This window comes from Symphodus melops (genome assembly GCF_947650265.1).
Source record: "Symphodus melops genome assembly, chromosome: 10".
NCBI lineage: Eukaryota > Metazoa > Chordata > Actinopteri > Labriformes > Labridae > Symphodus > Symphodus melops.
In genome coordinates, this window is record NC_136700.1 from 23,675,781 (window position 1) to 23,697,557 (window position 21,777).

Below are 21,777 nucleotides of genomic sequence, written 5' to 3' on the forward strand. Positions count from 1 at the left end.
CGAAACCTAGAACTGCGACAAAGGCAAACATTGTCGTCATAGCATCGTTTCCTTTCCTGCATGTCATTCCCCACTGATTTCTGATTTTATCCACTTTCCTGTCTCCCAAATAAAGGAACAAAAAGCCCCCAAAATAAACCTTCAAATATTTTCAGTTCATTAAATACATTTGATTTGTTCAGTTTTTTTCACATACGAGTGGGATTAACTCACCTCATTGTTCTTGGGTAATGCCAGCATGGAGGAGGAAGGAACACAAGATTTATTCAACACAGAGAAAAGAGTTACAGTTCAAATAAAACTGCCTTCATGTTTTTGTTAGAATACAAACACACTTTGTGTAACTTAAAAGACACATCATCTAAATGGTAAATCTAGATGCAAACATACACTGTGGCTGTACCATTTTCATAATAATTTTCTTTGTAATGTTCAAGTCCATTGAAATATTCCAATTTTGGAAATAAAAACATAAGTTTGATTCAAAGCAGTAGCTCAGTGTCTTGTTAGTTGGGGACTTGAGGGTTGACAGTTCAAGTCCCGGTACGGGCTAAAGTATGGAATTAGTCCAGTGTTGGAGTATTTGAGTATCTCAGCAATAAATCATGATTTCAGCCTTTGACCTGTCAAGGTTTAAGGTGAAAGCCTGACAGCTGAGAGCTCCAATAAAAAGCTTCATCTTTCATACAGACTGGAATGGAGCAAATAAACAAACTTTCATGCATCGTTTTTATATTTGAAAAATTATTACATTTAATTAATGGGGTTTAGGCAATAGGTAATAATAACACATTTTACTTCATAGGCGCCTTTCATGACACTTAAGGTCACCTTACAGAGGAATAAAAACAACACAATAAAAGACAAACACTTTTAACTACAAATCAACAACAGTGAGGAATGTGTGTTCACACAGAATGGGCTAAAGGTGAGTTTTGAGCTGAGATTTGAAGGTGGGGAGAGAGTTGATGTCATGAATTGGTGACTGTATAAACACACAGGTGTCTACATGCTCCCACACAGCCAGATGTTCCTTCATCTTAACATCTCCTGAGGGATTCAGGCCCTGGATACATAAAGATCTATAGCAGGGTTCACAGCTTCTATGACGCACGTCTTTGATTGTCACAGATCTCAGCTAAGCAGATTTATTTCTCTAATGACTCTTCCGGGGAGCTAAACTCGACTGTTATCCTTTTTGCTGCCTCTCCTCGCCGTCTCACAGGGATTTTGGGTCGTGTTTGGAAACATCCTCTCAACAAAAGCTTTAACCACTTGGAGAATTTCCACGACTGTCTGCTTCCAGCAGCTCTGGCTTTGTTGCTGAACATCAAAGCTAAAATAAAATCAAACGAGCACATCTGAGAATTCCCAATGGTTGATGAGTTCTTGGAAATGTTTGGAATCTTTTTGACCCGTCCAACGTCAGATGCCCTCCGAGGCTAGACCCTCTTGTGTTTGTGTACGTGTGTCATCAACTTAAAAGAGGTAGTCGGGAACAAGTTGTTTAGAAAAATGGTCTGCATTAGACAGAGGAAAGAGAGGTTCGACGGGTCTTTTTGCATTAAAATCCCTCAGTACTTAAAACTCGATATTCTGAACTCAAACTGAGACTCTCATGAAGTTTTGTGTGCGGGGAAAGAAGCTTTGGGTCGGTCAAACACACACATATATGCTATACAGAAGTTCACAGTGTGACACAAACACACTCACCGTTGTCTCATGAACTGAGTTGTCAAACGTAGATTCTGCGCTGATGTTTTCATACGGTAAACTGGAGGCCAAGGAAAGCCGGAGAGGCTTTCTCTGAACCCTGAGCACAGACACAGAATATAACCATGAAAAAGAAAGTGAAATATGGGTTTCACAAAACCGTGTGAAAATTCCTTACTGCTCTAGAATAATGGCAGCAGCTACGATGTTTTTGTATTTTATTTTCAGTCACATTGTGTTGAAATCCTTGATCCTTTCAGGTAAAAACAGTCACATGTTCTTCTCTTTGACCACTTCTTCCTCAGACAGAAGCTGTCCAAACTCCCTTTTTTGTCCTAAAGATCATATAATAATGTTATTTGAAGACACGATGCACTCTGCAGGGCTCTCAGGAGATTAAAGCAGAGGGTCTATTTATTGCACACTTGAACATGTTGTAGAGTGGCATTGAGACTGTTCATTTTGTTCTTTAAACAGATCACTTTTATATTTCTTGTTAAATCTAATAAGAATGGAAAATGGTCGCACCTACCCGTTCACACACTGACTGTAGAGGCTGCTGTGTGAAGAGTCTGTTCGTATGAACTAATCCCTTTCATACACATGCAATTACACATCTCTCCTTCCAATTGAGAGACGACCGACTCAACCAACTGAGCCAGGGCCGCCCCCAAATCTGATTTCCTCTGTCACAAATCTCGTGTATATTTCATTTCGGTCTTATTCAGGATTCTGTGAGGCTGGTGACGCTTGTAAACATGAGCAGAGCTGTGGGGGTTCAATGAAGAGTCAGGCTATGGTAGTACTTTAAAGTTTATCTTCAATCGTAGCAAAACTTACAGACATGAATCAACATCTTCAAGTTTCATAAGCTATTATTGTCCTATAGTCATTTATGCTAACATGATAGCAAGCAGACGTCTATCTATCTACCCACAGCACCACTGGTGTTCATTTGCTTCTGTGCACCTAGAAGACAGGATCACCGGAGCCAGCAAGAAGAGCAGCGTCATATGTGTGTGTGTGTGTGTGTGTGTGTGTATGTGTGTGTGTGTGTGTGTGTGCGTGCGCGCATGGTTGACCGAGTGTTTGTGGAGTGTATTTACACAGCATGCTCTCTCATGTGCCCCCAATGTGGTAATGCAATGTCAATTTTAAAGACTGGGATTCCAATATTCACTCAATTTGAGTGTACAAAGACGTAATGCCTCGCTGCAGAGTCTTATCGCACTGTATTGTACGTTTCTTTTTAAGCAGGGCTGGAGTCCTCAGGGACGAAGCAGCCAAAGCAATCTCAGCTGGCAAAGCGCTGGCTCTCCCTGCACGTCTCTCTCCGAATCAAAGTTCAACAGAGACTGACGATAACATCTTGCATTCCTCAGCACGCCTGGCTTTTATAGTGAAAGATGCTACATCAGTTTGGACTTACTAATTGACATTTAAACTATAGTTTTTGCATTTTTAAGTCAGTGCTCAAAATGCAACATTAAGGAGAAATCTTCCTCCCGTCAGTTCTTCTTCTTATAGCAGGAAATAATAATCCTTCTATCAGTTCCACAGACTGTTGAGAAGTTATCTATCGCTTGCACAGCCTTTACCCCACTGTCTTCACCAGTTCTCTCTCTTCACTGCTCAGTGGAACTTACTTTGAGAAGTAGAGGTAGATCCCGATGATGACGAGGAGGAGGAGGGTGACGGGGATGATGACAGCAAACGCTGCCTGGGCCCCCTCCATCCTGAGGTCTGCAGTGGACACTGGTGGACAAAGACAGTCGACGTTGTAAATATGTTAACAGGTGACAGGTCAGAATCACTACTGTTAAGGCAAACTTCAAGGCATTAATAGATTTGTAAAAACTGGACATGTTCAGTAGAACTAAAGGAGTAATTCTTTACCCAGAATTACAATAAATATTGTTAAACCCAGGGATGTGCACAATGAGCAGGTAAAATGTATTAATTCAGCACCCTAACGATAGACAACCGAATCATTCAGTCAGTTAAAGTAACGATTTATACTCTATCAAGTCAGACCCAACATGCTGGTCAAATGCTGAAACTGTAACACAGCCACCTCGGCCACACAAGCACAGTGAACGGGTAGCATCTGATATAGACAATGGAGATAAAAATGCATACTGGCTGTCAACCGCTCGACAGAAGCAATACATAATCACCTTCTAACCTGCAGTAAGGGATTAAGGATTGCCATGCTAGCACGACAAACTCACAATACTGTGCCCAATTATGACATATGAAATGATGTTTGCTGAACCACTCAAATTGTCGAGAATTTAAACGAGCATTTAACCAAATTTGAAATAAGCTGCTTTGAACATCCCTGGAAAGACCTCCTGTGATGTGCAGGTAAAAACAGACTCACCATCCAATCTGTGGTCGTCGTCTGCTGCGTGGCCTGAGGAGAAAAATACAAACAATGTGAAAGAGGCGACCGATTTAATAAACGTTCAAAAACAAAGACATTTTAACCAACTTAAGTTAAATAAACTGACTGAGTTTGTGGTGCATACTGTATGTTAGATCATAATAACGTCATGCAAACAAGGAACATACAGTATGAATGATCATGTTGATAATGGATTTTGTTGATTTGTTTTTAAAATGTATGTATGTGTCAAGCACAAATGTATGAAATATGCAGCAGCAACGAATCGAAGAGTCAATAAAACAACAACTCCTCTTGTGTACTCGCTGAGTAGATTAAAATACGAGCTGAGCTTTATATTTAACTTCCTTGAGTATAATTTGCTTCCTGTTTTCGTCTCTTACACGTAAATACGTTTGGTGTTAAAGTGTTTCCTCTCTACAGCACAGCAGTGTGTCGGTTTACAGAAGTGATGCAGAGCTGCAGTGAAGGCTGTGAAACACATTACAAAGACTGTGACAGGTCTCTGCTCCTCTCTATCAGTTAGTGTGTTTGTTTAAGACTCCCCTCCCCCCACACCTCCTCCCTCAGGTGCTTTCATCAGGATGCAGCTCAGACTAAAGGCCACTGTTTTTCTAGACTGGAACAACCTTCTTCAGAGTGTCAGGAACACACAATCATAAGAAAAAGGAGGTGTTTTACTCTGCAGCGTTTCACTGTGACTGATTAGTGTTTAATGGTTTATTGCAACACACTCGCTCTTTTTTGTTTAGTTTTTTTTTTTTTGGGGGGGGGGGGGGGGGGGGGGGGGGGGGGGTGTAAAATTGTCTTTTAAGTTATCCAAGTGTTCATTCAGGGGTTCCTACAAATATTAAACATTACAAAAAAAACTTTAAAGGATCATGTAACTCTTTAAAGATAAAGAGGTCCTCTACCTGCTCTTGTAAAGTGTCTCGAGATAACACCTGTTATGAATTGATGCTGTACAAATAAAGATTGGTTGATTGAATGATTGATTAAATGAGGTGAACATCTCAGGTCTAGATCGTGCACACAGAGGGCCTGATTTACTCCGAATGGATGGCGGCCTCTGATAGCTCACTGCACTCTGATGCTGACAAACGGGATTTTTTTTTTCCGTATAAAGCTCCGGACTTCGCTACACATAATTCTTATATATTGAAGAGCTAAAACCTGCCATCAGGTCAAAGTCAAAAGAATATGTTGTGCAGTAAAGATAAGAGACGTTTTTATCTTTTGTTTGTAAGTGATTGGAATTTAAATCGCTGTAATGCAAATTAACCATAATAAGGAACAAATAATATCTCACTGTTAATTTCAGAAACAACAATTTATTTTTTCTTTAAAAAAAAAAAAAGAGAGCATGTGATAATGTGTGTTGACATGTTGGAAGCACAGAAAGTCTGAAGCATGTGAATCTGACAAACTATAAAACATTATCACTGTCATTCAAATGTTATTTTAAATTATTTTTAAAAGGGCAGATGTTAAGCCCCCTTTGTGTCTGTGTTCACATGCCTGACACTGTCTATAACCGAAGTTGACAAAATAATGCAGAGAGAACTTCAGGCTGAAGTTCCTCACCTTTGCAGACAGGTGGCAGCCCGCTCCACTGAGACGGGTGTCCAGGGACACAGTGGAGAACGGGCTCTCCCAGCAGCTGGTGGCCGCTCAGGCAGGAGTAGTGGAGCACCTCTCCAGGCTGGAAGTGGAGCTTTGTGGAGTCGGGGATCCCATAGTTGGGGGTCCCTGGGTGACTGCAGGGCTCGAAGGTCTCAGCTGGAGGTAAAGAGGACAAAGTAACTTAACAAGAATGTGCAGGAAACTGAATCCAGGACAGACTATCCTGCTTTGGAGTCATATTTGATCATGTTCTGTCAATATGAATTAATTATAGCTTGTTTTCCTGATGAGACAAGGTTCGGGATAGAAACATCTGCATACAGAGCAGCTCCAGTTTCAACCTTTTTTATATTTGACATAACTTTGACTTTTTCAAGCCCTGCATCAATTCCATTAACTCGGCACTACTCCTTTGTTTTTCTCGATCAAAGGTCCACACCTCCTTTCCTTAGATTTATTTTAATATGGTGCTTTCATACATACACAATACTGCTGAAAGACCCCAAAAGGTTCAGAGTGTTCTTCATGTGTGAACGCAAACAGACATATTTTCTGAAGCAGGAAAAATTCAGAGGCTTGGTGGTGGTAATGTTCCCATTTATAAAACATCTGCCTAGATGATTTCTTCCCTACATAATCCATGTCTTGTTTGTGCACATTTTTTGAAGGGGTCAGGAAAACAACACTTACATTGAACTAGTTTTGCTTTTAACAGGTTGACTCACGCAGAAAGGTCTGCAGATTGTAGGGCTCAAGGAAAGAGTGCCCTTGGTTACTGAGAAGTCTGCGTGACTGTAAGTCCCCATAAATGTGTAGATTCTGTCTCGCCCTGCTGGTGGGAAATGTGGGCTTTGGCTGCACCATTTATTGGTCGGGCTTGACGTGAACCTGTCTGGCCTCATGTGATGTGAGACTGTCATCCATTACCTGGAAGTAAATTATTTAGGGTAGAGGTCTAAAAAAATAACTCCAACACATGCCAGAAGCCAGAAATGGTAGACGGGCGGCTGTGGCTCAGTTGGTCGTCTATAAACCGGAAGGTCGAGGGTTCAATCCCCAGCTCCTTCAGCAACAGTCCGACGTGTCCTTGGGCAAGACACTTAACCCCAATTGTGCCGGCTGCTTCGTTGGAGGAAATGGGATTAGTTACTTCTGACGGTCTCACTGTATAGCAACCACTACCATCAGTGTGTGAATGGGTCTGAATGTTCAGGTGTGACACAAGCGAAAGTCCATTTACCATTCTCATTTAAAAAAACATCGACAACAGAAAAGTCTAAAGGTTTAAATATATTATATGTAAGGTCATTTAAGAACCTAATTAAAGTGGTGACATCTTTGGCTGCAGTTGTTGAATAATATATGTATATTTTTTGACAAACCCTGTAATAATCATCTTTTTCACTCATGATCTCCAGCTCATGCATAACAACGACCCGCCCGTCTTCTCCACTGTAATTTCCGTTGTCCGGTGAAATTAATTGATAGTCACTGTCATCTTAGCAATATGTCTCCACCTAGAAAATAGGTGAGGCAGTGTCTTCATGCAAATGAGGTTAATGCCTTCAAGGCTGTTTGAAGAGGAAATTATATTTTAATCAGACCGATGCACTTTTAGCTCGTCTGCAGCTCGATCAGAAACAAAAGGAGAAGAAGATGATTACATTTAATCTGTAAACTTTCCACCACAGTTTCCAATTACATAAAGAATATGATTCGATTAGATTATCAGACATTATATGCTCCAGAAATGGGAATTGTTTACTTGCTTTAGATGATAGCGGCTCATTTTTTTCTGCTGTTGAACTGCTGACAGCTGTATGATAGAACTTTGTGTTCAGTCTTGTCAGCTTGAAGACTCTCTCCAGCAGATTTAGGCCATCATGGGCCACTCAAACCTTTATTTGAAATTAGGTTAATTAAGTCCTCCGAATGTTAGCAGCTCTTTAAAAAAAGAAAAGAAATTGTGTCATAGTGCCAGACACACATACAAGTCTAAAGCCCCTCTGGTGGACCCTGTAGGGGGAAGGTAAATATAGACCATTTTAATTGAAGTTTAAGGTAAATGAAAAACATTTGTTCATTTGTTTGATGTTTTTTTGCAAGCTGTAACTTAAGGAAACATCCTGAAGGGTACGAGTTAATTCATGAGTCAAGGCTAATGGACTATAGATTCAATATGAGATGTATATGTTCAGAGAAGATGTAATACATTCAAAATAAAATCTGTCTTTAAAACGAATTAACAGGGGAGAAAACTAGATTTTCTTTTACGGCCCGACACATCAAGGAGATCGTCGTCCTAGTTTTTGTGGTTTGTTTAGGCCTGTCGCCACCTGTCGACCACCGTCTCACTTTTCTGATTGGCTGTTTGGAGGTTTCATATATCTCCAGTTATCGACACAGATTTGGGAAAGCCCCTTGAGCGTGCTGCTGTATCCATGCTTTTCCCCATTAGTGCAGTTTCTCTTTAAGTGTCGCCCCCCGCCTCTTCTGTCAGCTGTAGTCTTCGGTGTGTTCTCGTGCAACTTTTTAGCCAAGACAAAAAGTGAAGTGAGGCAACGCCACAGGCGGCCTTCGTCACCTCTATAATTTCTTTGCTGTCTGCTTGGTGTGTCAGGGCCTTTGCAATGAAAGGGTAACTTTGGCTAAAAATGCTAAATGGCAACTCAGATCACTTCAACACCTCAATTTACTTCTACTAATTAACACACTGATGACAGAGGCTGTTGTGTAAGGTGTCCATCAGTATGAACTAATCCCATTCATACGCCACAGATAAGCAGCAGGAGCAATTTTGGGTGAAGTGTCTTTCCCATGAAGGACACATTAGACATGTAGGTGCAGGAGCAGCTGTGAATGAAATGGATAAATATTCTTGGCGTTGCTGAATTTGGAAAGCAAAGTTATCGCCTTCAGGTTCAATTGGATGATGAAGACAAAAGCCTTAATCGAAGCACACTGAGACAATGAGTCTATTTTCAAACAGGCCTGCAGAAACCTTTAGAAATGGATTACGTACGTATGCACTGGGGCAGCTTCTGGTTCCACCTCGGCCCTGCAGATCCTCTATTGAAGCAGGTTAACAGGCTGTTTCCAGACAGAGTGAAGCCTTTGTTACAGATGTACTGGATGGTTGAACCCACGGTGAAATGTGGACCGGACAGCACCCGCCTGCTGTGCTCCACCTTCCCAGGGTCAGGACACGACACCACTGACAGGACAGGAAAAAAAAGAGGGTGAGTTATTGTCAGTGTCTCACCTAGAAAGAGAGAGCTTCAGCTAACAGGAACATTTGTTACCATGTTCACCTAAAGGGGAGTAAAAGATTTAAGAGACAAAAAGATAAACTGAATCTGATAGGTATACAAAAATCAAATTAAAAGGTAACACATATTTAGGGCAATGTAATCCATAAAGTCTGCACATAGTGCCAGAAGTTTGCAGAAAAACACGACAGATGCTTTTTTGTCATTGCAAATATTAGTGATTTTATGATTTTCTGTAGTTCTGTATTTGCTTCAAAGGGCCGCAAACCAGGCAGTGCAAAGGGTGTATAATATTTTAGAAATAAATTTTGCAGACATGCTACTGAATAATGCTAAAAAAATAACTGAAGATCTAGAGCTGGATTGTCTATCAGAGGATTTGGCTCTGAGTCTCACGGGTTTGTGTTTGTAAAGGAAATATCAGACCCTGCAGATCTGTTTGTCTGAGCCTGGTAACACCGGAGTCCACAGAGGAGGGATTAAGAAATGAGCTGTGTCTGTCCCGGCATCCAGTCAGCTCAGCTCAGAGTCCAGCACAGCCAGAAACACAGAGTGGAAGTCAGCCATGTTGGAACTGAGGCCCCCCCTGTCTGCTGCCAGAGGAGCTGCTGCTGGCAGTGAGACACCCCTGCCGCTTGTTTGCTGTGTGTGTGTGTGTGTGTGTGTGTGTGTGTGTGTGTGTGTCTCATAGCCCAACCAATATGGGATTTTAATTTTGGGGCCAATACCGATATTGGAGAGAAAAAAATCCCATACTTAGATACACATGACTTATTTCTTAGCTCTATGAAATCTGTAGAGATACGTCTGTAACATTGATTGTGTTGATCCCTCACATGCAGTCAAGATATTTAAAACAGAAGATGGTCACTCAAATGTAAAAGTACCTCCACATGTACGTGCATGACCGCTCGACTGTCTAAAGAGTGATAATGCTTGTTGTAAGCCATATAGCGCCGCCTGCTGGTGAGAACTGCTTGTGTAATATAATGAGACTCAAATTAAATGATTTTTTATCGGTGAATACCTCTCATATCTGTGATAAAATAGCTGATACCAAAAGTCACTGGATAACATTCATTTGTTTTTTAATGTCAAGGTTTACAGGCATGTACCTGAGGGTTTCAGAATGGACTATGAATACATTTAAATTGATTGACACATTTTTGCCGTCATATTTGTCTATTTCTTAGTCCTTCAGTGCGTCGCAGACACTCTCAGGTATTAAACTCCTATCACTCCGGTTTGTTTGTTTTTTGTGTGTGTGTTCTCACCTCTCTCACAGCTCGGCAGGTCTCCACTCCAGGTGAGGTCCCACTGGCACATGAGCAGCTCGGCCCCTATCACCTGGTAACCAGGGTAACACTGGTAGGTCACCACAGTGCCCTGAACCAGCTCGGGGTGAGATGTGCTCTTCCAGCCGTTGGTGATCTCTGGGAGCTCAGGGCAGGTGTCGTTACGAGCCACTTCTGCAGGAGGGAAAGGAGGGAAGAGAGGAAGAAAGGAGTTAGAAATGCATTATTTTTGAAAGGCTATGGTCTTTTTTTCATAAAATGTCAATGAAACAGTCTCTGAAGTTCAGAAATGAGGGTACCTGGAAGTTTTTTAGGAAAATGACCGTGATAATTCCTGTTCCCTTGAGAAAGATCATTTCTTTTCTTTGTGTTGGCCACACACTTATGCACGTTTGTGATCAGCAAAAGTTCATACTTTGTTAGGTCTGTCTGGGAGACAATCTTTTAAACGCCTGTTCTGATTTGTTTATAATAGTGTCAGAAGAATCTCAAAGGCTCGATGGCTTTACAGCAAAGACTCTACTGCAATCAATCAATGCAACTTTGCATTGATTTTGTAATCATCCTCTGTGGTAAAAAATTGTTTTGCTTTTGGTCTGAACTTTTTCCACTCCAGGACTAAATACTAAGCCTCAGGAAAAAAACAGCAGAATCAAAGTTAATGCAGATATTCACCCTTATTAAACTCAAGTGAGAAACTTTCCTTTTGTCTGGACCTTCAGTTCCCCTTTAAATAAAGAGGAATGTATTATGTCTGGTCTAACCTTTGTTTTTTATATATATCACATGATCCCTTTAAACATTGACATGTATCATAAACTCTGAGTATTTACTGTGGACAATGAAACAACGGCCCTTCTGTTCTGCATGCTGTCAATCTTATTATCTCACTCTCACAGCGGTAGCAACATTTGAGATAAAGTCAACCACCTTCCTGATGGTTTGATTTATTTAGAGGCACCAGTAATACTTTGAGTCTGTTTTATTACCATCTAAAAACTCCTTACAGGAGCTTTAAGTAACTTGGAACAGATACAGATATCTTTCATTTAAGACTTGATGGTGGAAATTATAATTGCAATGTTGGAACGTCGTTGAAAATGTTGTGTATGAACACTTTAGTATGAGAAGTGTCCTCATCTGCTTTAATTGGAAGCATACTATCTGTATTTAATATCAGGGCTTGAAGTGGGGGATACCCTCCTGGAACATTGTTGTTTTCAGCATTATGACCGCTCGCTCTCCTGTGGGCTGACTGCAACCTGCCAGGCCTGCTGGCTCCTTTTTGCACGTGCTCAGTCTCACAGCAGCAGGTTCAGGCCCTCTGCTCAGGAGGCTAATGTGGACAAACACTGCTCAGTAATTGCACTTGGACTCCAGGAAAGCAGCTTTTCTCTGACACCTGCCCACACATTGCTCTGTTGTATTTGCATTCCTGCAATGAGATTCATGAAGAGACTGTAATAAAAGCTCTCCCTCCTTTTCTTCCTGTTTGTCCACCATCTGTATTCTGCAGCCTCTCCTGCTCCTCTGAATTCATTAACTCTTATCAGATAGAAGTGATGGCTATTCAGGGGGTGCTGCATAGATGGAAAAGGTCTCAGCATCATCAGCAACCGCCTTTCATAGTCCCAAACCGCCAAAAAGAGGAGAAAAGTACCACGTTTACTGTCTTTCAAGTACCGGTATATGGAAATGACACCCCGCTGCAGTATCTCCTCGCAGACTGTTGAAGGTCTGTCTTTACAAAACTAGGGCTCATTAATCCTTGGCACAATCACCTCCTTTTCTAAATTTATTTTTAGCCAAAGTGTTCAGTTTTTTAAAATGAGAACTAATGTCTTATTTCAAGACACTGAAGTCAAATTTGCTGCCTGCACTGGCAGCCAGTTTCAGTCATTACAAGCAATCCAGACACTATTTGTCCTGGTAATATCTTGGAAAACATTTATTCAATTTGAGCTAAAGACCTCCAGCTCTACACTGTTGTTGTGCTTCTACTATAAAATAGCAGAATCCATAGCTTGTCTACAAACATCCTTATTATGAATCCCTTCTGCCTGCTCTAAGTTTCAGAAAATGTGTGCTCAAACAGGCCGTTTACAGATTTTCCCTTCATGACATCACAAAGGGCAGTAACCCCTCCCTTAGGTGGGTGACACTCCCACAGCTAGGTGTTTGTTCTGCTCTCTGAGTCTGCCTTCTCAACATAAACTAAGACATGAAGCGAGAAAGCAGAGCCACCAAAGCCTTTTCAGAGAGGGGGCGTGGTCAGATACAGCTCATTTACATATTTAAAGCTACAGACACAGAAACAGCCTGTTCTGAGCAGGGCTGAAATACAGAGGTTTATGGGCATGATCAAATACAGGATCAGTGGATTTAGAACAAGAACCTCCACACATGCTCTGAGGAGCTCTGAGACTTACTTAAACTGGTTGAAAAGGAGCAGAATAAGTGACCGTTAATCGTGAATACTTTTTATTTAAATGGACTCAAGTAATGTAAAGAATTAAATAGGAACCCAACTTCTGCCATCTAAATAAAATCATCACCTATATCATCAATCCACTCTTAACTTTTTTCGCTTTTTTTTTTTTGTTACAGATTTATTTTTGGCATATATGCTTTTATTTAATATGATAATGGGCAGAACATTAGGAAATTACAGAGAGAGAGAGAGAGTTAAGACTAACATGCAGGAGAGGAGCCACAGTTTGGACCTGAACCTGAGCCAAATCTCTGCAATTTCGACGTGATTTACCAAAAAAGTGGACGATGAAGCCGTTGCCATAGCCGTACACGTTGGTGGCTGGGTCTGACTGGAACTGGATGGTGACGTCTGAAGTGGAGGTGTAGAGCTTGAATCTGGACTTTGATCCTCCGTACTGACCCAGGACTTTAGCTGTGAGGTCGTCTCCATCGTAAAACGTCACCAGGTCGTTTTTCCCGATGTTCAACCTGAAACAGGAAGATATACACACAGAATAAAGTCTGTATCGAAGGATTTTGGTGTCAAGCAGCTGTAGAGCCCATTTAGTGCCATTTTGTGCTCCTTATGATCCCTTGTAATGTTTGAGGTGGTCAAAAAACCTATAGGCCAAACATCACTGTAAACACACAAATATGACTCTTTTTCCCATGAGAGATGTCAGACAGAACAAAGCTCTGCAAACACACGGAGCTCCTGCATTTTTAAAGTGACAGTAATTGCTCTTAGAGGGCCGTGACGACTTCAGGTCAAACCAAGGTCGCTCTTTATCGACAGGCGTTACATCATTCATGAGGAACAGATCAGATCCTGTCTCACTGCTGCTGAAGAGATCGGTGCCAGGATGACAATCTCACAGCTAGAAAGGCCAGATTTTCAGATTCTACATTATCTTATATCAAAGGAAATGAAGAGATTTAGCATCAGGATGGGATGTGTGGTCAGACTTAAAAAAACAACCCTAAAAACAAAAACATGGATAAAAGTCACGACCTCTGATGACGACTCAGCTGTGGAACGACTTCATTTCACGATTACATCTCTGTGAAATTTACATTGACGGCAAACCGTAACATACGTACACACTAAAATGTTCTCCAGCTTGGACGACTATCACAGTGACACACTCACATGTTACTGCGCTTGAAACTATAATCCAAGAATATACTGTATGGTAAAAGCAGAGGCCATTAGTCTGATTGTACAAACATTTTTGTGTAAAAAGCGTTTATGCTCTCCAAGCTCTCCTCTAAAATGACCTTTAATGTTTGATTTTTTACAGGCTGAATGCTCTCGTCTTGATAATTAAATCGGTCTTGATGTGGGACATAACTGGAGAGAAATTAACATTTCCTGGAAAACTGCTGGGGGCTCATCCTCTTCGCTCCAAACCATACTTCTCTTCCATCCATGCATGACTCCCAAATGTCTGAAAATGACCAGTCAAAACAGACCGAAATATGAAAATAATAACCTTAGAGTCAAAACCCACCTTACATTTTCCCTTTTATATTTACAGATGGTTTTTTTCGCTGAAGAAGAGTACGCTCATCCTGATGTTGATTAGAGTGGACGTTTCCTCTTTGAGATGAATTAATCTCCGTCATGCTAAATAAGCGCACTCACAGTCACAGCGACTGTTTAATGGCCGTCTGTGTGTTTGTGCAGATGTGACCGCAGCCTGCAGAGCTCAACTTTTACAAACCTCAGAGCTGTTTCAAAGTGTCACCTGGGGCCGAGCTATCTCTTTGTAGAGAGGAGATTTCGAGCGTGGAGGAAACGGCTTAGCCCGAATAAAGCGGTGACATGTTCTCTGCTGTTGCTAATTAATCACCAGTGGCTCCTGATAAAACTCATTAGCCAGTCTGAGATTGAGCTATTAATCACTATACGCCAACGCTGGAAAATCAAAGGTTCAAGAGGCGTGGATTCAATCGACACACGGCCTGACAGAAGATGAAACGTTTCATTTCTTTACATCTTAACAAAAAGTGGACAAATGGGAGAGATGAGAGTTTGTGAAGAGAGGGATGCGGTGTGTTTGTTTTTCCACAGGCTGAAACATTTGTCTTCTGTCCGCCCAAAGTTCCTACATGTGTAAGGATTTTACACCGCACACATCGATCCTCCAGCCTGATGTGAGCTGGGCCTAGTTGTTCAAAAAGTTTTAACCAGAAAAAAACTGTGAGAGCAGCTGATTGTGTGCAGCACTTTGAGTTCAAGACAAATTTCCCCAAAGAGACATTGAAGTGTATTGTATCTGGATTTGCTGAAGCACTTCCTTCTACAGTGCCAAACAAATCAACAGAGTCTGACACTATGATCACAGTGCTTTGCTTTAATAGTATAATAATAATACTACATGTAGTATAATATAATCATAATAAAACCAAAAGAGCAGTAGAGAACACACTGAAAATATAATAAACATGTTTTAATACACGCAGTAAGCAGTCCATGGTTGTGCACCAGGTGCAACAGGTATCGTCATCTCCCACTTGCACTTGTTGAAATTTTTCCTAAATACAAAAAATTCCAGGTAAAGTCGTTTTGTGCATGTGTGAACGCACCGTCACAGGAAGGAAACTAAGCCCTAATCTTTGACCAAATGTTCTGGCAGTTTTTTTCTTATGAGCTCGTCATGGTTTTCATTCAATATAATGTTATAATAATATAATGTTTTTTATTTGGCATGCACAGACATCAGCTTATTTATTTATTTTTGCCAATAATTGCCCTGTCGATAGAAGCCAACAGATTATTTGGAATTAGTCGATCACAGTAGCCAATACATATCTGTTGCATTAATTCAAAGACGTCATGCTCGATTTATCCCTCTGTAAGAATCAGCTATAGTTAATCTACAAAGCTTAAAAAAAAACCTTACAGTGATCTTATCACCTCTAACGTATTCTGTGTGTTCTCAGTCAAATATAAGCTATATCAGCATGAGAGTGGGCAGATTTCAGAGCATCACACCAATGCAATCATCCATTCACATTTCAAGTTGTGTTCATTCTCAAAGGACCCACTTCTTGTATAAATAATTCTCATTTACATCTCTGATTCAGGCTTTATATATTCCAAACACAAGGAAATAGAGCAGTGCTGATGCTTATTAAGTTATAACGCTAAAACATCAACCTTCTCTGAATAACATGCAGGCATCAGAAGCCGAATGAAACAGCCTTAAAAGACATTATCGTCCTTATAAAGATCTTCAGCTCGTCCTCACAAATATATGAAACCCAACACGACGTCGTCTACCCTCCTGATGCAGCATGTCCTTACAAATATATGAAAACCAGCACACCATCCCCTACACACCTGGCGCTGCATGTTTATGTGATTGCTAACGGATGAAGCGTCTCACCTGCTCACAGCGTGGCAGATTGAGGAATATTCTCGGCTGGCGTCAAATTTGTTGTGATTAAGCTAAACACGGCTATGAGCGGCCCCGCTGAGCATCTGTGGAGAAAAAAATCAATCTCAGCCTCCTTCCCGACCATAATTTGATTTAGTTCAATTTGAAAAAACAGGCTTCGGTTTGGCCCTAACCCGCGGGACCAGCTGGCAATATGTTTTACCCTCAAACACTTTATGATCTATTGTTTCCACCGTTGTAAAGGTCTGAAATACAGAGTGGGACGGTTTAAAATACGTTTGACTTGTTTAACAAAAGTTTTCATAATAATTTACTTCAGGAGACGTTGAGATGAAACCTGCGCCATTCTATCACACACTTCTGATATTGACATTCTCAACTAGAGCCATTTTCCTTCTGTTGGTGCATTGTCTTACAAAATGTGGTTCGACCACTACAGATCTAGAAGTTATACTTATATCTTTATAAGTGCACAGGGGCGAGTCCTGAATTTGTGGACAGGGGTGGCCCAATTGAAGACCTACCTTGTGCAGGGGTGGCCTGAAGTTCTTTTTATTTACCCCTTCTGTCTGCACCAATCACATCAACTTTACAACAATTGAAAACATGCACACGTGAAATTATGAGCTGCCTGTTGCAGCACAGCCAATTTTCGCTAAGGACTTTGGAGTGGCACATGGGGTGGATATTCAAGGGGGGCCCATGACTCTAAACACGCCCCTGTTAGTGCATGATAAGTGTATGTTGCCCTCATTTAGCTTTCTAAAGGACATTGGAAAAACGAGATTCCGAGTTGTAAAATATACATCAACATGCTCAACTCAGAAAACAATTTGGTGCCCAACTCAGAACAGTTAGGAAAACTTTCCCAACTAAATTCTGAATACTAGGCTGGGATCATTGTTCTTGACATTCAAAAACACAAATCTCCAGTTAGAAAAGTCTAAACTCAAGTCTTTGTTAAACAGCCCTACAAGTTGGTTTACGTGAGGTTTGCTGTTTCAGTGACATTAAAAAAAGTGAATTTGAATGAGTTTCAACATCACAATGTGGGTTCTACTTGTAATGTGCATGAGGTGGATCGTGCCTATGATAACTCAGACTTATTACCACTGTTTCAAAAACAGATCATATTCTGAACAAAGCTGAAGACAGTGGTCTTTATTTCGTTCTGAGACGGTGGTTTCATCTCTTTCACTCACCTCTCTTTAACTTTAATCACACATCTCACTCCCCCACCATTCATTGAAGGCCATCTATAAAAGTCATTTGATACACTTGGTGATAATGTCCCCGCTGCCATTACACGGATGGAGCAGCAGATACGTGCAGTTGTGCACAGGTCTGTGTGTGTGTGTGTGTGTGTGTGTGTGTGTGTGTGTGTGTGTGTGTGTGTGGAGTGTAAGCGGCTGACTGATACCCAGGGACCTTGTTAAAGGCCTCATACGTCTCTGTACACTGTGTGCCCACCTGGCTCGGAGAGAACAGCTGCTATTGATAAGCTTCATAAAGGTGCTCACACAGCTGCAGGCGTGTGCTGCTTAGACAGAGCAAAGACGGTGCTAAAACAGGAAGCTTCTCTCTGTGGACATCCACATTTTTCTGGTTTATTCCCATGAGCCCCGGTGTGGGAAACTGGACCACAATATGCTGACACCTTAAGTTTACTTTGAGCTGCAGATTTTTCACAACTTTATCTCTTTTCATACACACACAGGCTCACACAGTGAACAAGAAAAATAAAGACGACGGAAAGCCTAGTTGTCATACTGCGCGCCTCATATCATTCCTCAGCATGTCATTCAGCATATCATATCAGCAATAAACTATAAAACCTTGCTGTTGTATCAGTGATGTAACCCATCTGTTTCTGAAGCACATTTTTTAAACCAAATGAAGGCAGTTGCCGTATTGATGACGTGTCAGCCAAACATGGTTAACCTTTTAAGAGGCGAAGAGGCAGAGGCTGAAGAAATGATCCCGCTGGTTAACTGCTACAACGCAGACACTTGCTGTCTGGTCAGCCTGCCCCTTATTTTGCACAACTCTCCTGGAGCATCAGCATGGCAGGCTGCAAACTTTACAGTCTCAAAATGAACCGTCAGTGGTTATTGTGCAGACGGTTTATACTCAGAGCTTAAATCCTCCACTAACCTGCGATTAATCAATTGAATGACCAGAATGAGCTGTTTTGTTTTAAGCTTTGTTCCATCGATTAAAATCTGAAAATCATTAAATGGTTTCACTTTAAGAAATCTGTGATTTTTAATCTGTTTAGGGAGGCTTTGGCAGCTGCAAGCTGACCCACCAAACTTCATATCAGTAGATGATTAAACATTTTCTGTTTGAGAGAAACAGGATGCTGACATGACATGAAACAGAAAGAAAGTCGTCATTAGGTGTTTTCAGACCACATAAACTTTTTCATAGTTCTGGTACTGTTGGAAACATTCCCCCTTCTGTATTGACTCCGCACTGCAGGAACTATGAACGTTTTTAGTTCCTTGAACCCCGTTTTAGAGGAACCTTTTTCTCTCCTGCTTCAGAGAAGGCACCATAGCAGTGTGAAAGCAGACAAACAAAATGTCCCCATGGTGAGTAGTTCTCCGGGAACTCCCTGGTGAATGTAGCTCCTCTTCAAAAAGTTCCTTGAACTATTTGGTCCGAAAACACTAATTGTTTGAACATTATAATCTGTTAATAATAATTTACAATTAAATAAAATTAAATCTTGCAAATGAAGCTTGAGACTGGTGTTGTCGGATATAAGAGTTTGATGACGTACTGAACTTTACTCAAAAAAAAAAAAATAGTTGAATATGTTTATCAAAAAGTGCAATCTCATTGGACGTGAACCACCTGATACAGATTTCAACCCTGACCTGGAGATTTTATGTAGACTTTAAAAAGTACTAGTCATCTATTGTTCTGTCTCTATCCGCTCAATAAAAAAGAGTCCTTGTCCCTGTGATGTACACTCTTCATATTAATGGGAACTACTTTATTCGTAGCTAATAAGAAAACTTATTGAACCTGTCACTCAGTGATTTGCTCGATAATGTGTCACTTCCACAAGTATAAAGGTGTAGTATTGTCCAAATATTTTCACATCGCATCTTCACCTCTACTGAACCACCTGCTCCAATTTAAAAAAAGCAGCAATTACTTATGTTGACACACTTTCTTTGGAAACCAAAGGAGGCCATTAATCACTGCTCCTTAAAGCACAACAAGAGCTCAGGTGCTGCTCGGAGACAAAGAGAGAGGAAAAAAACAGAGCTCAAGATGCAACATATGCTAATGAGCTTTTCTTAATTTGCTTGCAAAGGGCGAATGATTTCTGCTGCTGACTGACTTATCGGGCTGCGACACGGCAGGAGTGTGTAGTGTTGTGTGTTCACCTTGGCACCACAATGGCAGGAAACCCACACTCACATCCTGTACACTTGCACCCTCGACTCCACACACCAGCCGACGTTATAGGAGAGGGTGGGGGTTGGGGGAGCTTCCAAACAAACCCTCCCTGATATAATTAGTTTTCTCGGCTGCACCTAATTAACCTTTGTCTGCGTGGCACTTACGCATCTCATTCACAAGCCAAGCGCTCTTTCATTAGCAGCACGTTGTGTTTTTAATGTGTTTTACCCGTCATGGTGAGGGAGCGCTTTGTAATCTGAAAACCCTTTTTTGTGTCACTGTTTGAAGTCAGAGTGGGAGGGCGGGGGGGCCGACTGTTCAACGTACACTCGCAGGAGATAAAGACGGTTTCCTGATGATTCGATTCAGAGAGTCCAGAGGAAAACTGGGTTTGTGTTAATGTCGGTTTCATGTTTCTCAAAGGTTAAGGAGGGAGGGGATCTTACACTTGAATGTCCAGCATGATCCTCTTGTCCTCCTCCACATGGATTCCCCAGATGCAGTCCTGTCCTTTGTCGTACGCTTCAGGCCAGTTAGGAGACAGAACCACTCCAGCTGAGTCTGTGATCTCACCGCTGCACACAGCTGGAACACACACACACACACACACACACACACACACACACAACCAATGCGTATTATCAGGCTTCCAAGTTCTGCATGCCCTCAAAGAAGTTCTAAGAAATAAAAGCAAAAAACATCAATCCACAAGCAAACAGAGCCCATACCAATGAAAGACACAAACAACATACAGCAAATTGCACATGGTGAGCGTTATCAGGGAAACAGATAAGAACACCATGATGCTTTTTGCACAATCCACACTATCTCAAGTAACATTATTTAAAATGTTGACAGAGACAAATCACAATCACAGCTCGAGCTCTTGAAAAACATTTCAGAAACAAAGCCAAAACTGAAACGTCACGTAAGAATTTTGCACTTCACAGATAACTGGTCTGAGCGAAACAGATCTAATATTTGATGCTACTCCTCATCTTTTATGTCTCGTCTGTAAAACACTTTGGTCAGCTGAGGCTGTTTGAAATGTACTTTACAAATAAAATTGACAAGACCTAAAGTCTGCTTTCTTTAGTAAATGTTGGATCTGTGACTTTCCTTCTTTTACCTAAAAAAACAATAAAAAAATCTCTACCTTTAATGCTCTTATAAAAAACTCATTTAGGCTAAAGGCATGTTTTTGAGTATTATATAATTATAGCAAACCATCCATTCCTGCACTTTTTTGACTCTGATGTAATCTATCATAAAATAAGTACAAAAAAAAAAGGGTCGCTTCCTCTCAGACATACAGACCTCTGCACGCAGGCTCCGTCTCGTTCCACTGCGGGTTGTTGGGGTCCATGCACTCGATGGTAACAGATCCCTGTTCCAGAGTGTAGCCGGGGTCACAGGTGAACTCCACAACAGCTCCCACGGCCCAGGTGCCGTCGCTGCTCGTCAGGTTTCCGTACTTTACGAAGGGTTCGTAGCAGTGGCCCGCTGCAAAGGCTGAGGTGAACAAACATGATCAGCTTCTTCATAAATGACCAGTGTTGGGACAAACTGTAACACACCTGCTGTAATGTAGAACATCTGGTCGCTTTTCAATTCCAATAACACTGTTACACTGACTGACATTTAAAATCATTCATTCTCACATCATGTGAAAGAACCGAAGACAACATCCAGCACGCAAGGCTACACTTAAGTCAGCACAGGTGCATTCTGGGAAAAGTTAGGTTGGGTACAGTAAACACACAGGCTGATGATTATTTAGACATGAGCTTTCGCTCTTGGAAATACTGACTCTTTTTTTTTTTTTTTTTGTTCCTGCCTGGTATGGAATATCGCAGTGAGTTGTAGACTATGTGCAGGAAGGAAAACTGTCCTCCACCAAGAATAATAGTTTGAATTACATGATGCACCAAGCCAAGCAACACGCTTTGTTAAAAAAAAAAAAAAAAAAAATTAACATGCTTACAGCATGGCAAAATCTGTATGTACAAGGGGATTTTTATTTTCGACTCATCTGTTTTGATTTCCAATAACGCGCAAAGCTGACCTTATCAACATGCGGGCGCTATGTAACATGTTTGCATGTCAATCAGGTTTAAAAGGCTTACAACTCTGCTCAGCTCCAGCTCTTAGCCTGACGTTAGGTTGACCAAAAGTCT

General features: G+C 41.2%; 1 protein-coding gene across 1 annotated transcript in view; it reads right to left on the minus strand.

The window, feature by feature from the left end:
- Positions 1–204: 204 nt before the first annotated feature.
- Positions 205–21,777, minus strand: part of LOC306830035 (seizure protein 6 homolog) — a gene marked incomplete at its 3' end in the record, with an annotated part of 130,905 nt that continues 109,332 nt past the window's right edge. Inside the window, exons 8-17 of the mRNA XM_079353252.1 lie at positions 20,918–21,112; positions 20,047–20,185; positions 13,072–13,268; positions 10,287–10,481; positions 8,766–8,957; positions 5,705–5,899; positions 4,097–4,129; positions 3,360–3,468; positions 1,714–1,813; positions 205–222 (exon numbers count right to left, since the gene is read on the minus strand). Coding sequence (XP_079209378.1) covers positions 205–222; positions 1,714–1,813; positions 3,360–3,468; positions 4,097–4,129; positions 5,705–5,899; positions 8,766–8,957; positions 10,287–10,481; positions 13,072–13,268; positions 20,047–20,185; positions 20,918–21,112 — 1,373 coding nt within the window. The remainder of the gene's footprint in view (positions 223–1,713; positions 1,814–3,359; positions 3,469–4,096; positions 4,130–5,704; positions 5,900–8,765; positions 8,958–10,286; positions 10,482–13,071; positions 13,269–20,046; positions 20,186–20,917; positions 21,113–21,777) is intronic.